The sequence below is a fragment of the Ctenocephalides felis genome, unplaced genomic scaffold (genome assembly GCF_003426905.1).
Source record: "Ctenocephalides felis isolate EL2017-DRISC unplaced genomic scaffold, ASM342690v1 CF-g0.4_SCAFFOLD_01492, whole genome shotgun sequence".
Classification (NCBI taxonomy): Eukaryota; Metazoa; Arthropoda; class Insecta; order Siphonaptera; family Pulicidae; genus Ctenocephalides; species Ctenocephalides felis.
The window spans coordinates 36,513,747-36,535,807 of record NW_020537646.1 but is presented as its reverse complement, the minus strand read 5'-3'; the positions used below and the strand labels follow the sequence as shown (position 1 = coordinate 36,535,807).

Sequence of the window (22,061 nt, the reverse complement as noted above, 5' to 3'; positions counted from 1 at the left end):
TTTTGCATCAGTTTAAATTTACATTAATATGTGATTGCTTTTATCAATATGCTCTTTATATTTTGAAATATGCTGAATAGGGTATATTATTTTGCTTTACTACCATTGCACAACTCTATAGTTTATGCCATAAATTCATTGTTTTACTAAAACAAATTTTCTTTATCGTATTCGGAAACTACTCTATTAAAGATTATGTATTAAATTTTCATTCATTGCAGAAAAACGTAAGGAAAACAATTATCAACAACAAAATCCTTATTCGTTCTTGATTCAATTAAATAAAACAACAAATTGATAGGCAAATTGTATTGCCATAAACATTATTTACAAATATTTACATAATTTTATTTTTACAATAAATAACTTTTTGTACTTGAAAAATGACTTGTCATGTCTTTAAACATTTTTTATAAATTTTTTTACGATTTTTTTTCTTACTCACTACATATAACAAATATAAATATATTTACACAATTCTTAATATACTTTATTATATATTTTAAATAACTAGAGATGATAACTTTGTTTCCAAACTAAATAAAATTCTCCAAAAAAGAACAGTTAACGATATTCGAGCTTATACATATACTTTATCATAAATTGTGAAGAGTATTATTATTAAAACTACTTATTTATAACTACAATGCTCCTCTCAAGGAAAAAATTACATCAGCCATCTTCAAGCTGTAAAAACAAACTCCAATATAACAAATTTAAATATACATTGAAAAATACATTGAAGTTCACATCAAACTATTTGTATATTCAAAAATAATATTGGATATTCAACAACAAAAAGTAAATATGAGGAATTACAAAAAAAAACTATTGGAATTATATAAAATAACATTGAATTCATCAATATTTTAAATTAACAACAATTATTATGAGTAAATAGAAATAAACAGTATAAAATTCAGAATTAGTTTAACTTTAAAAAGTAAGTATGTATAACTCAAGTTACTCGTAAGACACACTATAATAATTGCATATTTATATTAAACAAAAATATATAATGTGTATTTTTAGTAAACAAACGTATTAAATACATTTGTCTACTGATATATTTCACATTATATAAAATAATTATCACAATCATATAATAACATCTTCGTAATAAAGAATGTACTTATGTACAAAATTAAGTAAGTTTGCATATTCCATTTCATTGGCAGAATAATGCAATGGACATTGTCAATATACTTATAATAAATTAAACTAATATTAATACCTATATTAGAATTCAATCTCATTGTAGAGACTTAATAACACTTATAACTAATCAGGAAATTTTATCCAATGACTCACCCTACTTTTACCATAATAAAGAATCTAATTTCATCATCGCGAGAAGTCTTGTGAATTTCTTTGGCTAGCTTTAGGACCTTTACTGTCAAAATTGGTAAGAGAAGTATTTGCCATTCTTTTCTTGAGTTTTTGCTGCTTTTTCATATTGCTTTGATGATTATATCTGTTGTTATAGCAGAAGTCATTGTCTCTTTCTAAATGTTGTTTCCTCTCATCAATATTGTTATAATCTCTGTTTCTACTATTTCTACAATTAATGTTATCTTTGTTTTTCTTAGGTGGCACATTAGGAAAAGAACGCCTAATTCTGCTTGTTGTATGATTAACCCAAGTGTTGCCTGTTCCTAATGGCATTTGATGATCAGGTCCACTCGAACAACCTGATCTGTTGTTATTTGGAGAGTTATCACGACTTGCAGGATTCGACTCCTAAAAATCATTTTCAGCAAATAAAAATACGACATCATTAAAATATTTATGTAAGATTAATATTACTCACTGCTTCACTGTCCATTGGCGAATCACCACTACTGTCTAGGCTACAAGTACTGCCACCTCCTCTCTCACTAGCTGCACGTAATGCATTGTTACGAATTGCATATTTTCCTTCAAACATATCTGCAACCCAATCTCGATATTCTTTCACCTGATTATAAAAATATAGTGTTGTGATATTACAGCAAATTATATTAGTTTTGAAGTTGGTGTAAATAATATTTATATATTTATTTCATAATTTCCGAAATTTGACTGTTTTAATAAGATGAATATTACACAATATGTCACATGCAAAGAAATGGCAAAATATTAATTATAAGAATGGTTCATATTAAAAATGATAATATAATTTGAAAATTATTTTATCTGAAATTGAAGAAACTGTTTATGACATTTTTAACAAGTGAATATTATTAGTGTACATACCTGATCTGTAACCAATATTATTCGGCCTAATATTGAATGTTTATTACAATCATTAAAAATATCATTTAATGGTGAAACGGCTTGCGTTAATATAATAAGCATAATCAAATGCCTGTTTAACTTGCAATGCTCCATAACTTGATCTTCCAATGTCATTTCCTGGAGTCAAAGGATCTTCTATAGATAATAATGAAGGTCTATGGCCATCTACCATATCCTTTTGCATATCTTCTTTTCTTATATAACTGCCACCATTTTTAATACTGATTCCTAATGGACAACAAATAATACCTTATAGCTGTTATTATAGAAATATAAAAAAAATTACTCTTGCTAGACATAAACTATTTAACGTATGTGTAACATATGAACTCGTTGCTCTTTCAATGCTTGACCAAATTCTATATTTTCTTAAAATTCTCGCTTATAGAGCTTGATTTTAAATGTTTCACAAAATAGTCATAAATATATAAAGTATCTTCATCTAAGCAACTTGAAAAATTATAAAGAAAGAAATTGAAATATAACATCACATCATAGAAAGAACACAATGGTTGCTGATTGGATGAATTTGAAAACAGTCAGGGGAATAATGTGCAGGAAAGTAAAAAATGCAGTCAATCATTATAACTAATAATTCAATACTAAAATAATCTTTTGTTTATAAATATTTACCTGTTTTTACATAATTAAATTTACGTCCATATAATTCAAAAAATTCTATGAGAAGTACAGCTAAATTAGATTCATTATTAAATAAATCTCTTCTTGGATGTAACTGTAAAAAACTAATGCACATTAAAATCAGACTGTATGATGATATTCCTCCAGTGAAGACTTCATTTAAATCCCTCTGAAGTAGAAATTGTTTTAATACAAGCACTAATTTTGATAAAACGGGATATTTGCGCTTATATTCTTTTATCAATTCTGCTGACTGTACACCACTAGACATGTTAAATGATATGTCAACTTTCACCTGAAACAATTTTTATTTTATTGAAGTTCTGCAAATAAAGTAATTTACAAATAAATGAAAAGTTACCTGTGTCTCTCTGTCCGTGAGTTTAACAATTGGTACCGAAGCTTTATCTAAAACTTTTACAGTGTTCTGCTCAGCAATGCCTCTAACAACTAATTCAGACTCAAGTGTGTGCAATGGTAATCTTTCCCATCGCCCTAAGATTTGTTTAAAAAAAAAAAAAAAAGATTTAGGAAATAATATTAAGCAAAAATATATAATAGAATTTTTAAATAAAAGTTCTGTTATGTATAAATAAAATATTAGACAAATCAAAACTCATTAATTAAACGAATATTTATTGTGTATTTAACTATATTAGTAATATTATAGAATAGCTTAAAGGATTTAGATCTGCAAAAACTCATTAATTAAACCAATATTTATTGTGTATTTATTATTGTATATTAGTAATATTATAGAATAGCTTAAAGGATTTATAACTGCAGGATACATTAGACATACTATTAGTGACTCAGAAATAAAAAATAACGTTTTTAACAAATTACAATATGCATGGTTTGCGGTCATATATTTATTACAAAATAGTAATTTTTACACATGTCCTAAAATAATCAACAAAAAAACATAGGATTAAAAAAATGACTTTAAAATATCAATTCTGATCAATTTTGGGAGTATATTAAAAAGCAATAAAGTAATAATTCTGATCGTGCAGCAAATACGCCAGAAATGTGATAAGAATACATATATAAAATTACTAATGAATTTCATATTATGAGATATGTTAATGTGGAAGACTGTAGGCGTACATATTGCGCTCGGCCTTTTTTCAAAATCTTAATTTTTATAATTAAACCACTTCACATCGGCCTATGATATTTTAAGGTGTTTTCGTTTTGACTATCAACTCCATCACCCAGAAGAGTATACCTTTATTTATGAGTAAGCCTGAGGTTTCTTTCGTTGGTGACAAACAAAATGCAATTATATATTTGCTATGTTTTTTGAAAGAATTTAATTTACCTAAGACTACAAGATCGATGTCACTTGTAGGAAGATATAAACCAGTTCGGAAGGAGCCGAAAACTTCGACTTGAGCACATGGCCATAAATCCAGGACGACGCTCTCGATTCGCGAAACCACTTGTAAACGCAGCGCATGCTCTGTGGGCGATGGTGACATATGCTGATAGAAATGCTCAATCTCATCATGTAACCTAGAAATTTAATTATATCAGTTAGAAAAAATGAATTGAGCATTATTCATTTATTTTATCATCTATATGTTTAAAGTGCTTCTATATTCATTTTTTTAAATGAATTCTTTTTTATCATAATTGCGGATTTTTAATAAGAAGTTTTAGTAAGCTTTATACTTCGACTATTATATGCAATACTTTATCTATGATATTGTATCTTATATTTTTCGATCTATATTCAACTCTCTTCTAATTTATTTGAAAAAAAATGGCATCTGTTAGTTTTCTTAATTTTTGTTAATTTAACTATTAATTTTCGAAAAACCGGGACATCCGGGACAAATATTGCTTTAAGAAAAACCCGGGACACAAGGTGGAAATCCGGTACTGTTCCGGCCAATCCGGGACGTATGGTCACCTTAAGACAAGGCACATGCACAAAGATAAGTTTAAACGTTTTAACGCGTTTTACTATAATGATTTTATCTAAATGGTAATGTCTTTAAAATAATATTTTTCGTTCTCATTATTAGTAGAAAAAATATTTGTTAAGTAATTCTTTAGTGCGCGGGACAATAATTGACGATTCGTTAATAATGGGACATTATTACTTATTATAATACTAATTAACGCTGATTTATTTCAACCCTGATATTCTTCGAAATATGGGTAAAATCTTGGTAGAAAAAGTAGAATTTGCGAAACAAACCGGTTTAGATCAGGTAAATGTAGAAGATGCCAATGATATTAGTTCAAGGAAGAGTAGTCTTTCTAATGATGACCTATAGCAATTAACTGAGCAAGAAGAAAACAAAAATATGTATTATTGACAGAAGAGATTTCGAAGAACATCAAAAACATACTAATAATTTAATAAAAGCAGGATATTTTACAGGTGTTTGAAAATAGATATGTGGCCAATATGACTGAAATTATAAACCAATTGTTGAAATTGTACACTTAACAACTTTTAAAAGAACGCAGAAGAAACATTAGAAACACACAATTTCGACAGAACTATTGGACTGAATTAGAATTTCATTGAGATATTTTTATTTTTGTATAAAACAAAAATTTGATTTTGTTTCACATTTATTAAATTGGATTTATATACAATTTGCGATCTTTTCTCAATCCCCGTTATTCACAAGTTAAGATACATATCCCCATTTAACGCTGTTTTGCTTTTCGCCCTACTTTGATGGAACATAACCCCCGCGGTAAAAGCGGGGTAATACTATTACTGTATTCCTAGTTAGGTGATTGCTCTGTTATTTAACCTTCCTACGCGTTCTTCGGGTCAAATTAATTAAAAGTGAAATTCTAATCATTACATACTTCTTAAAGTCAGTTTAAGGATAATTGTTAATTACATACGATTAAGCTGTACATTAGTACCGGAAAAATAAATTTTAAATCTAAATATCAAATGATGTATAAAACTAGTGGAGTGTATGGCATCGTGCCTTAAGGCAAATTGCAGGAACTTCCCGTACCGTAACGAAATGTTCGAGGAATACTGAATGTTTTCAAATAGATTATTATGAATAAATATTGTAACATTGTCTAACATTTATAAGAATTATATAAACTGAATTGCAAAATTGAAATTATTTGTTTAAAGTATATTAGTACAATAGTCAGAATTAAAAATAAAATCTGAATTATTTTCGATATACAAAAAAATTTTTTTTTTTAAAGAAAAAAGTTGAAACAAAAATTTTTTTTTCCAAAATCAATTATTTTGTTAAGACAAGCAGAAAGTTCTTTGAATCATTTAAATCGGACGCTTAGCTCTCTCAAAAACTGCCATTTTTTAGACATTTAGCTCTTCAAAATGGCTGGGCCTGCCTTTGCCAAAACTAATAAACACTTCTCCCAATCATTACTAATTGAATGTTTTTTAGATCATTCAAATCGGATGCTCTGTTCTCTCAAAAACTATATTTTCTGCACACTGCTCTTTATCTCCGTAACTGCTGGACCTGCCTTTGCCAAAAACTAATCAGCTCATCTTCCTATCAATAGGAATCGGATGTTTTTTGAACCATTGAAATCGGTTGATCCGTGCGCCCGAAAACATGACTGGAAATTTGTATCCATACACACGCACACACACACATCATTTTTTTCTGAGGTATGCCAAAATGTTCAGAAACCTTCAAAACGTCGAGAAATGTAAAAATTTTCAATTTCGATTTTCGGCCCATTACAATAACTTATCCTACGAGAAGTTAAAAAACTACAATGATTAGAAAGCACAAAGGTTAAATGCTCTAGTTAAAAAATGTATTAAATTAATTTGGTAATTAAATTAAACAAAAGTTAGTCATCTTATGATCGTTAGCATTATATGGATATTAAATGGAACGAATCAGGTAGTTAGTTGAACTTTACAGAAAATACCAAAAAAATAAAAAAACAATTCTATATAGTTCTTGCATAAATTGTCATCGACTCTAAGATTGGATAACTAATACGCAGCAAATAATTATTCATTCACACGAAATCATAACTTTTAGTATAAAGCAATCACGTTGTAATAAAGAAACATAAAAAAGATATATAAGTTCCATCTTCCACCGACAATAATCAATATAACATATCAACCTTAATTTTGTCTATACTACTAACGCGTATATTATTTAACCCTAAAATTTTAATAATTATTTATAAACCATATGTGAAAAGTTTATAAATTATATATAAATTACCGTAGGGTAAGTTATTGTAATCGTCCAAAAATCGAAATTGAAAATTTTTGCATTTCTCGTTTTGAAGGTTTCTGAACATTCTGTCATACCTCAGAAAAAATGGATGTGTGTGTTTGTGTGTGTTTTGTGTGTCCGCATTTTTTCGTTCACGTTTTCGGGCGCACGTATCAACCGATTTGAATGGTTCATAGAACATTCGATTCCTATTGATAGGGAGATGTGCTAATTAGTTTTTGGCACAGGCAGGTCCAGCAGTGACGGAGATAAAGAGCAAAGAGTGCAGAAAATAGAAATCGAGTTTTTGAGAGAACGGAGCATCGGATTTGAACATCTAAAAAATATTCAATTAGTAAAAGATTGGGAGAAAGGTTATTAGTTTTTTTTCTTCAAAAAAAATTTTTTGTATATCTAAAATAATTCAGATTTTATTCTTAATTCTAATTAAGAATTAAGTTACTAGTAATTAAGGACTGAAGTTCTAATATACATACTTTAAACAAATAATTTCAACTTTGCTATTCAGTTTATATAATTCTTATAAATATTTAACGATATTACGGAATTTATAATTATCTGTTTGAAAACATTTAATATTCCTCGAACATTTTCCTCAGTACGGGAAGTTCTAGCAATTTGCCTTAAAGCACGATGCCATGCGCCCCACTAGTTTGTAACTTATTTTAGGGTAAAACACTTGAAATTTATTTTTTTCTGAAATGTTTCTACAAAAGTCGTGTAGATTGCTAAATAAATAATAAATTGTACCCATTAATACGAGACAACGAATAAACAAGGAATGAACTGCGCATGCACAGATTAAGCAGCAATTGCGTTTTAACGCAACTTGACATTCGCCAACGCTGCTTCCACCTGAGAAGAAAGGACACTAGATAATCCACCCAAGTGCAGAAGGAACAGCAAATATTTTTCTGCGCATGATCTAACTATTGCAAACTGATATTTCGTTCTCATAGAAAGAATTTTTCTTATATCGTTGGCTTTAGTTCTTTGACTGACAACGAGTAATAAAGTATATGAAAAAATCGATTTTAGGAAAAAATAATCCCGTCGATAATAATTCACATTGAACAAAATGAACAATAGTATAACATAGTATAGTAACATTACAATAGTTATGCATAGATTCTAAAAAACGCGAATGCTTTAAAAAAGAATGAAAACAACGATAAGATGATTCAATTAAGCTTGTACTGTACTGACTAAAGAATAAAATTTATTAAAGATGAAGTAAATTTTAATTTAAATTAGTCATTTTCAGAATGATGTTTTTACAACAAACATATATATATATATATATATATATATATATATATATACATACTATACGCACAATTTTACGCGGCGCTATTTACATGTGTATTGATTTCGTTTTGGCACCGTCGATTTAGCCTTGAACTGTGTGCATTGAAATGAAAAGGATTTTACAGAACGCTTACTTATATTAAAAACAAACGACAAAATTGGGCGAATGCTCTCTTGAAATTCATTGATATATATTCTTTAAATTAAATCAAATTGTTGATTTCAGGTTCCGGGAAAAAATATTTTTATATTGATAAGATAATAAAAATATAAGTAAACCATTACTATAACTATAACTAGGGGTGCATGGCATCGTGCCTTAAGGCAAATTGCTGCAACGTCCCGTACAGTAAATAAAATTTGTACAAAATATCTGATATTTCTGTATAAAATATCTAATGAACTTTCCCGTAGGGTTATAGTAATCGCAAAAAAATCGAAAATGAAAATTTTTACGTAATAAATTATTAATAAATAATTATTACTCAATATATTATTAATTATATTACGTTTCAGGGGTTTCTAAACATTTTGGCATACCTTAGAAAAATTGATGTACCTGCGTATGTATGTGTATGTGTGTGTGCGGATACAAATTTTTGTCGACAATTTCAGGAACACGAATCAACCGATTTGAATAATTCAAAAAAACATCCGATTCGTATTGGGAAGGAGACGTGCTGATTAGTTTTTGGCGAAGGCAGGTCTAGCCGTTCTGAAGATACGGAGCAAAAAGTGTCAAAAACGGTAACTCAGTTTTTAAGAGAACGGAGCGTTCGATTTTAATAATTCAAAAAACATTTTACTTGTATTGACAAGATGAAGTACTGATTAAATTTTTCGAAAGGCAGATCCATCGGTTATGGACTATCAATAAAAATAAGTTAAGAAAATGTCATTTGGCGGTCAAAAATATTTATTGGACATATGTATTATATCAAATTATCAGATATTCTATAGAGATTTTAACAATGTGTACCCATTTTGTGTAATTTTGAGTTCCGTACCAAGATTTTTAATTACTGTACGGGAAGTTTCAGCAATTTGCCTAGAGGCACGATGCCATGCACCCCCCTAGTTTTTTAGCCTTTTTATTAGATCTCCGAAACTGCTGGACCTGCCTTCCAAAAAATGTAATTAAGCTCATTCCGTGAATACAAATAAAATGTTTTTTGAATTATTCAAATGGGACTCCATTTTCTCAGAAACTGAATTTTCTATGAAAGCTATTTTTGCACCTTTTGTCCTGTATTTTCGAAACGACTGGAACTGCCTTTGCCAAAAACGAAGTCTTCCAGTCAATAGGAATCGAATATTTTTAAATCATTTAAATCAGTTGAACCGTGCTCTCGAAATCGTAGACAAAAAAATAGACAAAAACATACATAGGTCCATTGTTTGAAATGAATGTATGCCAAAATGATCACAAGCCTTTAAGATATACAAAAATTTTCATTTTGGATTTCTTTTTTCAATTACTATAACTTCCCAAAATAAGTTACTAAAATGAATAACGAAAGTTAATAAAAGTTTAAATAGCACTGTATAATACAATGTTAATCATTTCAAATACTTTGTATATTCTGAAATAATTGACAAGATTTGTGAAGAATTGACAAGAATTGACAAATCGTATTATCATAACCCGGCGTCTATATCGAAATCCTCTGTCGCGATAATGTATCATAAAATATGATTTGATAATGGTTTACATAATGAGTGTTCTATATTTATTAAAAATTAATTAAGATGATGTATTCTAGTTAGATAGACAACTTATATATTGGCTGCAAACTATACATGCATATACAAATTTAGTTAAAATCAAAAATAAAACTAGTGGGGTGGGTGGCATCGTGCCTTAAGACAAATTGCTGGAACTTCCCGTACCGTAACGAAATGTTCGAGGAATACTGAATGTTTTCAAATAGATTATTATAAATATTGTAACATTGTCTAATATTTATAAGAATTATATAAACTGAATTGCAAAGTTGAAATTATTTGTTTCGGCAAAAAAACTAAAAAAAAAAAAATGAAACAAAAATTTTTTTTTCCAAAATCAATTATTTTGTTAAGACAAGCAGAAAGTTTTTTGAATCATTCAAATCGGACGCTTAGTTCTTTCAAAAACTGCCATTTTTTACATATTTAGCTCCGTATCTTCGAAATGGCTGGGCCTGCCTTTGCCAAAAACTAATAAACACTTCTCCCAATCATTACTAATTGAATGTTTTTTAGATCATTCAAATCGGATACTCCGTTCTCTCAAAAATTCGATTTCTATTTTCCGCACTCTTTGCTCCGTCTCTCCGAAACGGCTGGACCTGCCTTTGCCAAAAACTAATCAGCTCTTTTCCCTATCAATAGGATTCGAATGTTTTTTGAACCATTCAAATCGGTTGATCCGTTCGCCCTAAAACGTGACTGGAAATTTGTATCCACACATACATACACACACACACACATACACACACACACACACATCCATTTTTTCTGAGGTATGCCAAAATGTTCAGAAACCTTCAAAACGTCGAGAAATGTAAAAATTTTCAATTCCGATTTTCGGCCCATTACAATAACTTACCCTACGGGAAGTTAATAAAATCAAAAAGTTCCATCATAAGGGACATTGTAAGCAGCCACTTACAATATACACTAGTTGTTTACAGTATTGTATTTTGTGTTTAATTAATTAATTATTTTAGGAATATAAATAGCGTTAGCGTTTGTGTCCTCGAATCGGACCGCTATTTATGTTTTACTATTTGTGAGCAGAGCTATTTTTATCTTAAATAGTATCGAACACCGATGTGCTGAGCTAAATGTACGAGATAATAATTAGTACGCTAATTGTAGGTGTTTGTGTTCAGATTAAATACATAATTTGTTATAGACGTACATTTTACTGGCAGGTGAAAAAATAAAACTAATGGAATTGATAGTTACCAATAATAATTGCAAAATTAGTAAGACTATCCTATTATTTTTAATAGAACCGTGAAACTTAATTGCTCTCAAAATACCCTTCAATGGAATAATCAAAATAAATTTTTATAATATTTTTTTCAACAATTTGTATTGTAATAAATCTAAACTGAAAATGTTTTGATATCTAATTTTTCTCAGAATATTTTCAATTATATTTTATCAATAAATTTACTAACTTTGAAAAGTTTGAAAAAAGTTCGATTCAAAAAAATCTTTTTTCCACCTCCAATTTACCAATAATTCCACTAATAATTTTTATATTAATTACCAACTTATTTGAGTAGTTATTATTTACTAATCTTGCACATCTATTATTTTGACTAATTCTTAACACTTTGGGGACGGCTGTCCACCTCAGTGGACAAACATACTCTGTGAGGCACAGGCTATTTTATAAACAATGACTCAGTTTGCATCAAAAAGTTGAATAAATCACATATAACAGTGATAAACAGTATTGTATTTTGAAAATAATTTTAAATTATTTTAGTAATATTTTTAACCTTTTTCTTTGCTCTATGGTCTTTTTTTTTAATATTTAAAACGCTTTTAAATATGGCAAAACGACTGGTGAATTTTGTGAATTAAGCAGTAGTGAAGATGAGTTTCAAATAGACATTCATACAGGCAAATTTTACGAAATTACTATTCGCACCGATGATAGTGATGAATGCGATGATGATATTATCCAACCAACAAAAAGAAGAAGTTCGACAAATTAAATGAAGAGCGGAAAGACATTAGCGAATGTGCCGATTCTCCTTCAATAATCGAGTTTGACATAGATCAACAAACACCCTGACTACAAATACCAAGCAATAGAAGACATCCAATATATTATTTTACTTTATATTTTATAAATGAATTATTAGATAATATAATAGAAAAAATAAACCAAATATACTGACTAATCAGTGGCATATTTAAAATGCGAGTGAAAGAAAAAGGGATTGTATTGTCTGTTCTGACAGAAAAGCACCAGGAGAAAGGTGGCGAACAACATTTTATTGAAAAACATGTCAAAATCAACCAACTATGCATTTTGGAAATTGTTTTGAACGTCACCATTCTTTATAAAATGTTCAAAAATAAATTAATATTATAAATGTATGTCCTTCAATGACTTCAAATTTTTATCAAACAAACTGCATAACATACACAATAAAATCAAGTTTACAGCCGGAAAATCAGATTGTTTTGAAATCGGTGCCGTCCCGAAAGTGTTAAATTCTAACTAATTTTTGAATTCGACATAGTCGACGAGGGCAATAAACCAGAAATATGTTTCCTCAAAAATGTCGAACATTATTTTTTTTTTTTTTGAAATTCCAAGATCATTCGAAAACTATTACTCGAAAGTCAAATACGGCACCATGGGGGTAGGTATAGCTAGTTTTGTATTCAAATGTGCTGATATTCACTTACACCAAGCTCTTGGAAATATTCAGGTAAAATACTTTACGACCAAGTATAAATAAAGATTCCCAGATGCAAAAAATCTGAATAGCCAGGTCAAGCAACACTATCTTTTCATGGGAAGAGACAATATTAAATAATGTGATTACAACGATGTTGCGCCTACGTAGTCAATCGTGCATTCCACGGCGCCTGATAATAAAACTGCCGGATATAAACGGAGATTTCATGGAAAATAATTTTACTAAAAAAATAGTAGATTAAAAATTATAATAAACTATACGTTTATTACATTTCCTTAATAAATTCTATCAATTAATTTACAAATATTGAAAATGTTCAATAAAGTTAGATTTAAAAAAATTATTAATTATTCTACGAGGGAGTATTCTTTAAATCATCGTAAAAAAGGCAATAAATTTTTATACTATTATCTATTTATTTAATACTCTCTTTATTACGTAAAAAGAGTACAGAAAAAAAGTTGACACGTGACCAAGCCCACGATTGCAACTCTTCCAGTTTTCCGAAATAAAAATAAATCAAAGATTATTAATCTAGAATAATGAGTTTCTCAAACTTTTTAAAAATAGGAAAAATTTAATTTCGGAGGTGAGGTTAGTATATGTCTGAGAGAAGTTTATAAAAAAGATTATATAAAAAAGAATATCAAGTAAATTGGTCTAGTGAACTTGAGAAATCGTGGGCATTGTACTGAAAAAGTCAGTTTTGAGAAAAATGCTTTTAAAGTTTCGCAAAAGGCCTTCCTTACAGAAGAGGGTTATCATGGTCAAACATCTGTATCTCTGAAAATAATTATAACTTTTGAAAATCCTATCGTACATATATTCCTTAAATAGTTAAACTTTAAAAATATGAAAAAAAAACTATTTTTCTAAATTTCTACACCAAAATACCTGCTTTAAAAACCCTGAGAGAAGCGCAAGATAAAATAATTCAAATATTTTTCAGTTTTTTTTGCTGATTTTTTAACACTTCAAGCTACTTACTTATAGCTACTTTGCCATTGAAGTGTTAAAAAATCAGCAAAAAGACTAAAAAATATTTGAATTATTTTATTTCTAGATCTTATTCGCTTAATTTAACATTGAAAATATTAATTTATTAGAAAGAATATGGTCAAGTTCAAAGTGCTGTCATATATGGAGAGATTTGATACTACGGCGAGAGCAGCAAAGACTTTGAGGCGGCCGTACTCTCAAACTATCAATTTTACAAAAAAAAACGGTTTTCTAAAGAATTGTAGTAAATTTTATCTAGTTTAATTCGTACATAGATACTTTTATCTTAGAATAAGCCAAAAAGGAGATATTTTAATAAAGCTGTTTTTTAACGCCATTTTTTCAATATGGCGGCAACTTGACGTTCAAGTTTGAGGTGGCAAAGTTGATTTTCGTAAAGAGCACCTCGAAATCTATAAGATTACCAATTTTCAGAATTCCCGGAGTACTGTACCGGCAACAGCCTTTTTTGCACCAAATGACTGGACTAATTGCTTAAACTCAGCTTTATTCTAAATTTTATTTTTAGAAGAAAAAAAAGTCAAAATAACTAAAAAGCCATTAAACAAATTATAGCTATTTGACAAACACTTGATGTTTATGTATTGACATAATTTATCAATGTTACATTTTTATGAAATTTAAGATTCCTGTAACTTGTATAGTAGTTACAAAAACGTCTTCAAAATTGTATATAAAATAATCATATGTTGTAACAATTCTAAGTTTATGAAAATCATGAATCGAAAACTCTTCAAAACCTTTTCTGAAATTTTCATATATATTCTTTATAATCATCAAAAAAAATGTTTTCGTGCAACTTAATTCTGCAACATGTTCATACCAAAACGATGAACAGAGATCGCTAACAAAATACGTAAAAACTACAATTTTTATTAGATTAGATAGATCGGCGTGTCTACTAGACAAAATACTTCTCAAACCATATATCACAATAATTTTTAAAGCTTTGAATTTAGTCCGCTTTATGATGACCATTTTCATGTAAATTAGAATATTTTATTATATATACTGGTTCTAAAATTGCTTCCAATATCATCGATCCGATCATTTAAAATAAACTGTTTCCGACTATTTAAAAACGTTCTTTGTCGACTATTAATCAAATGACCTTCGCAAGGCGATTTAGAACGCGCAAATTCTGAAACGCGTAAAAATTCGCAACGAAACTCACACTTCACGCTGCGCATTCTCAATATGTGGAAATAGAAAATACTACTCAGCCGGCTGACAGACTATAGCTCAACGCGTACACAAACTTCTTTTTCTGTAACTTTGAATCATTCAGGAAGAACATAATTAGGCCGACATAGAAAACAATTTTTATCATGTGAGAGGTATTCAAACTTTGATTTTCGAATCTGTTTTGTCTAATAACATGATTTAAAATCTATTTTTAGTATTTTTAAATTAATAGGATCGGAACAAATAAAAATGTTTTACTGTTCTTGCACGGGTATTATTTCTACTTCTAATACGGAAACCAAAAGCTGAATTATAAACAATATAAACTCGCTATGACCAACAAGTATTAATCGGCAATAAAATTGTTAATGTGTTAACAAATTATTAAATAATTAATATAATAATTAATATAAACAAAAAAAAATACATAAATAAAATTATGAATGTAAAAATGGCTTTAATTTGCGGAAAACCAAAAGGCAAATTATTTTGAACAAGTATTAGAATAACTAAATAAATTATCAAACGAATAAATTTAAAATAGGTGCATATAAGATATTCTATGAAGCAACATTTTGATGATTATAAATTTATTAAAATAGTATTTATTGCAGAAAACTCAACTATGTAAAGCTACTCAAAAATATTAGAAAAAAATTCAATTTTTAATTTATCTGAGATGTTAATAAACTAAAAACTGTGTGTATGGCATCGTGCCTTATAGCAAATTGCTGGAACTTCCCGGACCGCAACAAAATGTTCGAGGAATATTAAATGTTTTCAAATAGAGTATTATAAATATTGTAAACATTGTCTAATATTTATAAGAATTATATAAACTGAATAGCAAAGTTGAAATTATTTGTTTAAAGTATATTAGATCTTTAGTCAAAATTAAAATTAAAATCTGAATTATTTTTGATATACAAAAAAATTTTTTTTGAAAAAATATAAAAAAATTTTTGTGAATAAAATATAAAAAAATTTGAAACAAAAAAAATTTTTTTTTTCAAAAGTAATTATTTTGTAGCAGTAAGTTCTTTGAATCATTCAAATCGAACGCTAAGTTCTCTCAAAAACTGCCATTTTTTGCACATTTAGCATTGTATCTTCGAAATGGCTGGACTTGCCTTTGCCAAAAACTAGTCAGCAGATTTCCCTATTAATATGAATCAAATGTTTTTTCAACCATTCAAATCGGTTGATCCGTGCGCCCGGAAACGTGGACGAAAAAATGCGGACTTAAATTTTTTTGAGGTATGCCAAAATGTTCAGAAACCTACAAACGTGAAGATATGTAAAAATTTTCATTTTCGATTTTCGGTCCGTTACTATAACTATAACATTACTAAACTAATGTGAAATAATATATGATATTATGGAATTATTCAGACGAACACCTGGAATTTTCGAATTTGTTTAAAAAAATTAAATTTCAAAAATATGTAACTAAATAAAGATACAGATTTTTATGAAATGAAAAATCATATAGAATATAACAATTACAGATAGACATTATAAAGAAAAAAAGCAATATACAATATTGCTTATAATGTTGTAATCATAAATATTTATATAGAAAACATAAACAAAAGACGTAATCTATATCACATTTAAAACATTTTCGCATAAAATTTAATGAAATTATTGGAAAGCAAGGGGGCGTCCATTAATCACGTGATGACTGAACGGGGAAGGGAGGGGAGTTTTGACAAATTATCACGAAATTGGGGAAAACGTGGGGGGAGGATCTCGTAAGATGTCACGTGTTTTATTTAACTAAACCAAAATTAAAAAAAGGACAAAAATTTTACCATTTTTTCTATTTTTCTACAGGTGAGTCGGTGGGGGGAGTGATTTTAAAAATCACCACGTATCACCAGAAGCAAAGGGGGATCCAAAATCCTTAAAAATCGATCACATGATCAATGGTCCGGGGCCCCAGCAAAAAATTAATATGTTTCGATCATCAATTTGACTCTTCTTCAATGTCATGATCTTCAAGTAATTAAAATTTTAAATGCATTTATCAACAAAAAAATAAACACATAGAATAAAAAACAAAACTATGAAGTACAAGAAATTATAAGTAAAAAAAAGTGTAAAATAAGAATAACAACGTTGAACTCACGTTGCGTTAAGCTATATGTATGTCATCGCAATGAAGTCATATTTCATTGATAATTGAAAATTAGTATGTCCACTAACACCCATTAATAGAACACTTGATAAAAGATTTAATGAATTATATACTTAATACAATATATACTCGCACACTAATGCTTTCTACATTATAGTATTACGGAGTTACAATTTACGGGATTAAAGGGCGTTTAGTTTTGCAATAAAGTATTACGCAGTAAATGATGAGATATAAAACTGTATAATAGAAATATAAAATACGCACAAAACCACACTATATAAAACCACGTGAGAGAAATTTTGTTAAATAAATAATTGTACTTAGTATTTTGCCTTGCATGAATTATCTTAATCAATAAGAATTGACATCATAAACCTTATACATGTATTAACCCTTTCGACTCGAATGCCGCCGATTAAAATTCATATAAGTCTCGGAATTCGCGAGTGGAAAGTGTTGAAAGATCTATGATTGAGATTCAACTATTTAGGTAAAATGTTCAACTGTATATTGCGAAAATACGTTTTCATTAAAAATTAATCAACGCAAATGAAGTCTTGCAAATGTAATTATAATATATATATATATATATATATATATATATATATACTTGTATAAATTAAATGAATTTGTTCATCCAATTTCATTTAAACTATTTCGTTTACTAAAAATATATTCTATTAAAGTGTCAACTGTAATCAGTAGCTACCTACCAAACACGGAACGTATACAGATGATCGGCATAAATTCTGATTAGGCAAAATGCTAAACTATTATGAATTTTTATATTTCAACCGCTTACCGTAGACTTATGATATTTTAGTATGTTGTTTCAGACGTCGGAATCTATCGTTATACAAAGTTGCATCAAAATCGTAAAAAGATTCAACATTTAATTCCGAAAAAAGGCCTTAAAAACGAAAAACGAGTCAACTCGATTTCCAACCAATATCTTTTCAACAATTTTTGAACCCTTTTCTGCTAATTACTAAGAAGCGGCTCGAAGCTAAATCGAATTGGCTTTTAAAATTTTGAAATCGTTCCAGGCGTTTTTGAGAAAACAAAAATTGAAAAATCTGGTCCAAATTTGGTGTTATTTGATTCAGAATGACTTGAAATATCAAGAAAACAAAATATTAAGCAAATCGTATTATTTCTAGGTGTAAGTGGTATTTCGTTATAGGTTGCGCAAACTACCCCATATGGTAAATAATCGACACAAGGAAATCAAATTAAGATTTAGCAACTTTTAAACTTCTGACGATAGAATTTAGAAACTTTGTCACAACCAATTATTTCAAAATTTAATAATTTATAATTAAAACACTTATTGTAAAAGCTTTGCAGTATTTTCTTTTAGTACAATATCATGAACACTCATCATAAAAAGTTCTACCAAAATCGTCAAATAAAAATTTCGTCAATCAATCGACAATTTAAGTTCGAAAATTATTTGCGAAAAACGGTTCACCTGTTCGTCGCAACAAACTAATCCTCGCAAACCCTTTTATATCCTTCATAAAATAGCTTTTAAATTTTTCAAAACAGTGTAGCTGTTTTTGAAAAAACACAGTCGACGAAAAACCAAATGTGAGCTGCCATACACACACCCACAACATTTCCAATGTTGGTGTCGAATGATTCAGCAAATCTGATTTTCTGGCGAAAACAACATTTTCCGGAAGTTAATAAAACAAAGGAAAAACAATTACGGATTATTTTAAGCCTTGATTGAAAAATGAACTCAAGGGCAAGTTTTAGTTTATGCTAGAAGTACATAACTTACGTGCGTAGGTTGATTATTCATTACAAGAAACCTACTGTAAACAAACAATTAAAGACATAAAGAACTTAAATTAGAGTATCGTGCATATACGCACGTGTACTGGAAATTACCGCTGGTTCATAATTTAGAATAAACTTTATATGCATTATGAATATAAAATTTTTATTTATAAACGCATTGAAGAGATTGTGGAATCATTAGAAATGATATCTGTACCTTTTTAGCGTCCCCAAAAAAAAATCTGGTTATTTTACATGAATTGTGTAAAATAATATCCAAAATGTGAACGTTTTCTTAAAATATAAAGCAGAACATATATGAGACAATACTCAACGTTAAAATACTTTACATTACTTATGAATTGAATTGGATTTTTTTGTTGATATTTTTTATCAAGACTTAAATTTAGTTTTTTAACTTCCCGTAGGGTAAGTTATAGTAATCGCAAAAAAAATCGAAAATGAAAATTTTAAAGGTTTCTGAACATTTTGGCATACCTTAGAGAAAATGGATGTATGTGTGTGTGTGTGCGCGTGTGTGCGTGCGGATACAAATTTTCGTCGACGATTTCAGGAACACCGATCAACCGATTCGAATAATTCAAAAAACATTCGATTCGTATTGATAAGGATACGTGTTGATTAGTTTTTGGCGAAGGCAGGTCTAGCCGTTCTGAAGATACGGGGCAAAAAGTGCCAAAAATGGTAACTCAGTTTTTAAGAGAACGGACCGTCCGATTTTAATAATTCAAAAATCATTTTACTTGTATTGACAAGATGTAGAATTGGTCAAATTATGAAGGCAGGTCTAGCGATTTCGGAGATCTAATGAAAGAGTGAAAAAAATGCCATTTGGCATAAATATGATCATTAGACATATGCACACCAAGTTATCAGATATTTTATAGAGATTTTAACAATAAGTATAAATTTTGTTTACATTCCTATGGGTTCGTCCCTATGCAGTTAAAGCAGTACGATTGCTTTGAAAAAAAGTTCATAATTTTCAAAATATGTCAAAATAAAGAAAACATATTTTTCAAAAAAAAATTTTTAAAAAAAAAAAAAGTTAATTTTTTCAAATTTATAGTTTCTCAAACATCTAATTTTTTCGAAGTAAAATTTTTTCAAAAATGTTAATCGTTTTTAAAAAAATAATTATTTTTAGTACGGGAAGTTCCAGCAATTTGCCTTAAGGCACGATACCATGCACCCCACTAGTTTTTTTAAGATATTAGAATGTTACATGTGCAATTTATACAGAACGTTTATATGTATAATTCAACAAAATGGATTAATATCAATTTGGATAGATATCCATGGTTTATAATTTATGATGCCTTAATAATGTATACGATTTTGAACTAAAATAAAATTCTTATAAAACTAATTTGTGAATTTAGCTACAATAATTGTAATATAATTAATCAAATATTGAAGCGCAATTGAATCCAATTATTACAATCATCACACGAGACAGGTTCAAGTAATTTTGAAACTTCTCACATACATTACAGAATTGATTTGGTAAAGAAATTTAATATTATATGCATTATCAAATTTTAATCCATTATCTAAATAAAACTGACATTAACAAACTGATAAACATTAGCTTATTGATCAATATCACAATATTTCCGAGAAAGCAATAACTAAATAACTAATTCTAACAATTAACAAAAACCTCAACTATTTGTTTTAAACATGAAAGTTTTGTAAAAATCAAGATAACAAGTATATTTAGTAAATAAAATTATAGAAACACCATGGACCTGTTCAGGTATCAGGACCCTCAGAACAAAAAAATGTTTTGGTTTTTAATAGGCTTTACCTTCAGCAAATCTATTAATATCAGTAAAGAATCATTTAAACGTTTTCTTTTAATAATTGTATAGTATATATCAGGTAATTTGTTTAAACATTTAAATATAAATATTATATGTGTTCCATACAAATTATACAAATCTGATAAGAATTGTTTATGGTAAAGCCGACTAGGATTTGTACATAATCATATATCAGATTCACAAATCAATATTCTATAAACTTTGTTTTCTTTAGATTAAAATTTTTAAAACAATATATAATAATATACAATGACATCGAGTTTAAGTTATAAGCAAATAATATTCATAAATCATAGAACAGTATTGTAAATTCATGTTTCTAAAATTTCTTCTTGTTGGGTTTTAATTTTTTTAAATGATATTTGACTATTGGACTATTCGAATACGCTCAATTATAATTCACATAAATTGAATTTAGACAAATTTTTATTTTTTAATTAAATGCTGTAAGTGCGAAGGTCGGAATTTTATAAAAAATAAGAATGTTATAAATCTAGTGGACTAAAATCAGAATTTAAAGGAAATATATTGAAATATCATTAAGCTGGCTCATTAGAATTTTATATGCAAGTTACCGTGACATTCAGATGTCCTTGAATAAATAACAAAACAATATCAATAAATATAAATTTTGAACATGATATTATAACTTCGGAAACATAAATTAAGTTAATACCTTATTTTTTTAAAATAACTACGTGTTTTCAATTATGTAAGATATATTGTGGCAAGTTAATTGCATAATCTAAATAAACAAAACAAAAATTTTTCTTAGTTACAACACCGTGTTAATGATAACTAAAAAATAAATAGGCTTTAGTAAATGAACTACTATTAAATCAATGACTACTAGAGCTTGATAGTTAAATGTACTTTTATAAAAAGAAGATTAATATAGAAATAGAATAACAGAAATATCTGATCACAAAATGAAACTAATTTATACAAAATACGCCGAGATCAAACCAAAAATGCATAAAATAATTAGATATAGCATAGATTTAGAAGGATTAGAAAAGACAATAACTTGTAAGTTAGACTCTAAAATAGTGGACCAATTAGAGGATTTAATAAATTATACAAGATGCAGCAAAAGAAAATAAAATCAAAGAAACAATAAGAGCCAGAGAAGATACCTGGATAACAGAAGAAATTATTAACTTAATGAAATACAGAAACAAATTCTACAATAATT

At 28.2% G+C, this 22,061-nt stretch overlaps 1 protein-coding gene and 1 pseudogene across 1 annotated transcript; both read right to left on the bottom strand.

The window, feature by feature from the left end:
• Positions 1–1,122: 1,122 nt before the first annotated feature.
• LOC113369901 (non-canonical poly(A) RNA polymerase protein Trf4-1-like) lies at positions 1,123–4,432 on the bottom strand. Its single transcript, XM_026610516.1, is given in 7 exon segments — positions 1,123–1,740; positions 1,811–1,957; positions 2,236–2,329; positions 2,331–2,505; positions 2,911–3,214; positions 3,281–3,414; positions 4,244–4,432. Coding segments are annotated over 7 exon segments (1,410 nt in total). The 5' UTR covers positions 4,404–4,432; the 3' UTR covers positions 1,123–1,344.
• A 17,539-nt stretch (positions 4,433–21,971) lies between these two features.
• The window catches only part of LOC113371211, a 5,283-nt pseudogene continuing 5,193 nt past the window's right edge, over positions 21,972–22,061 (bottom strand).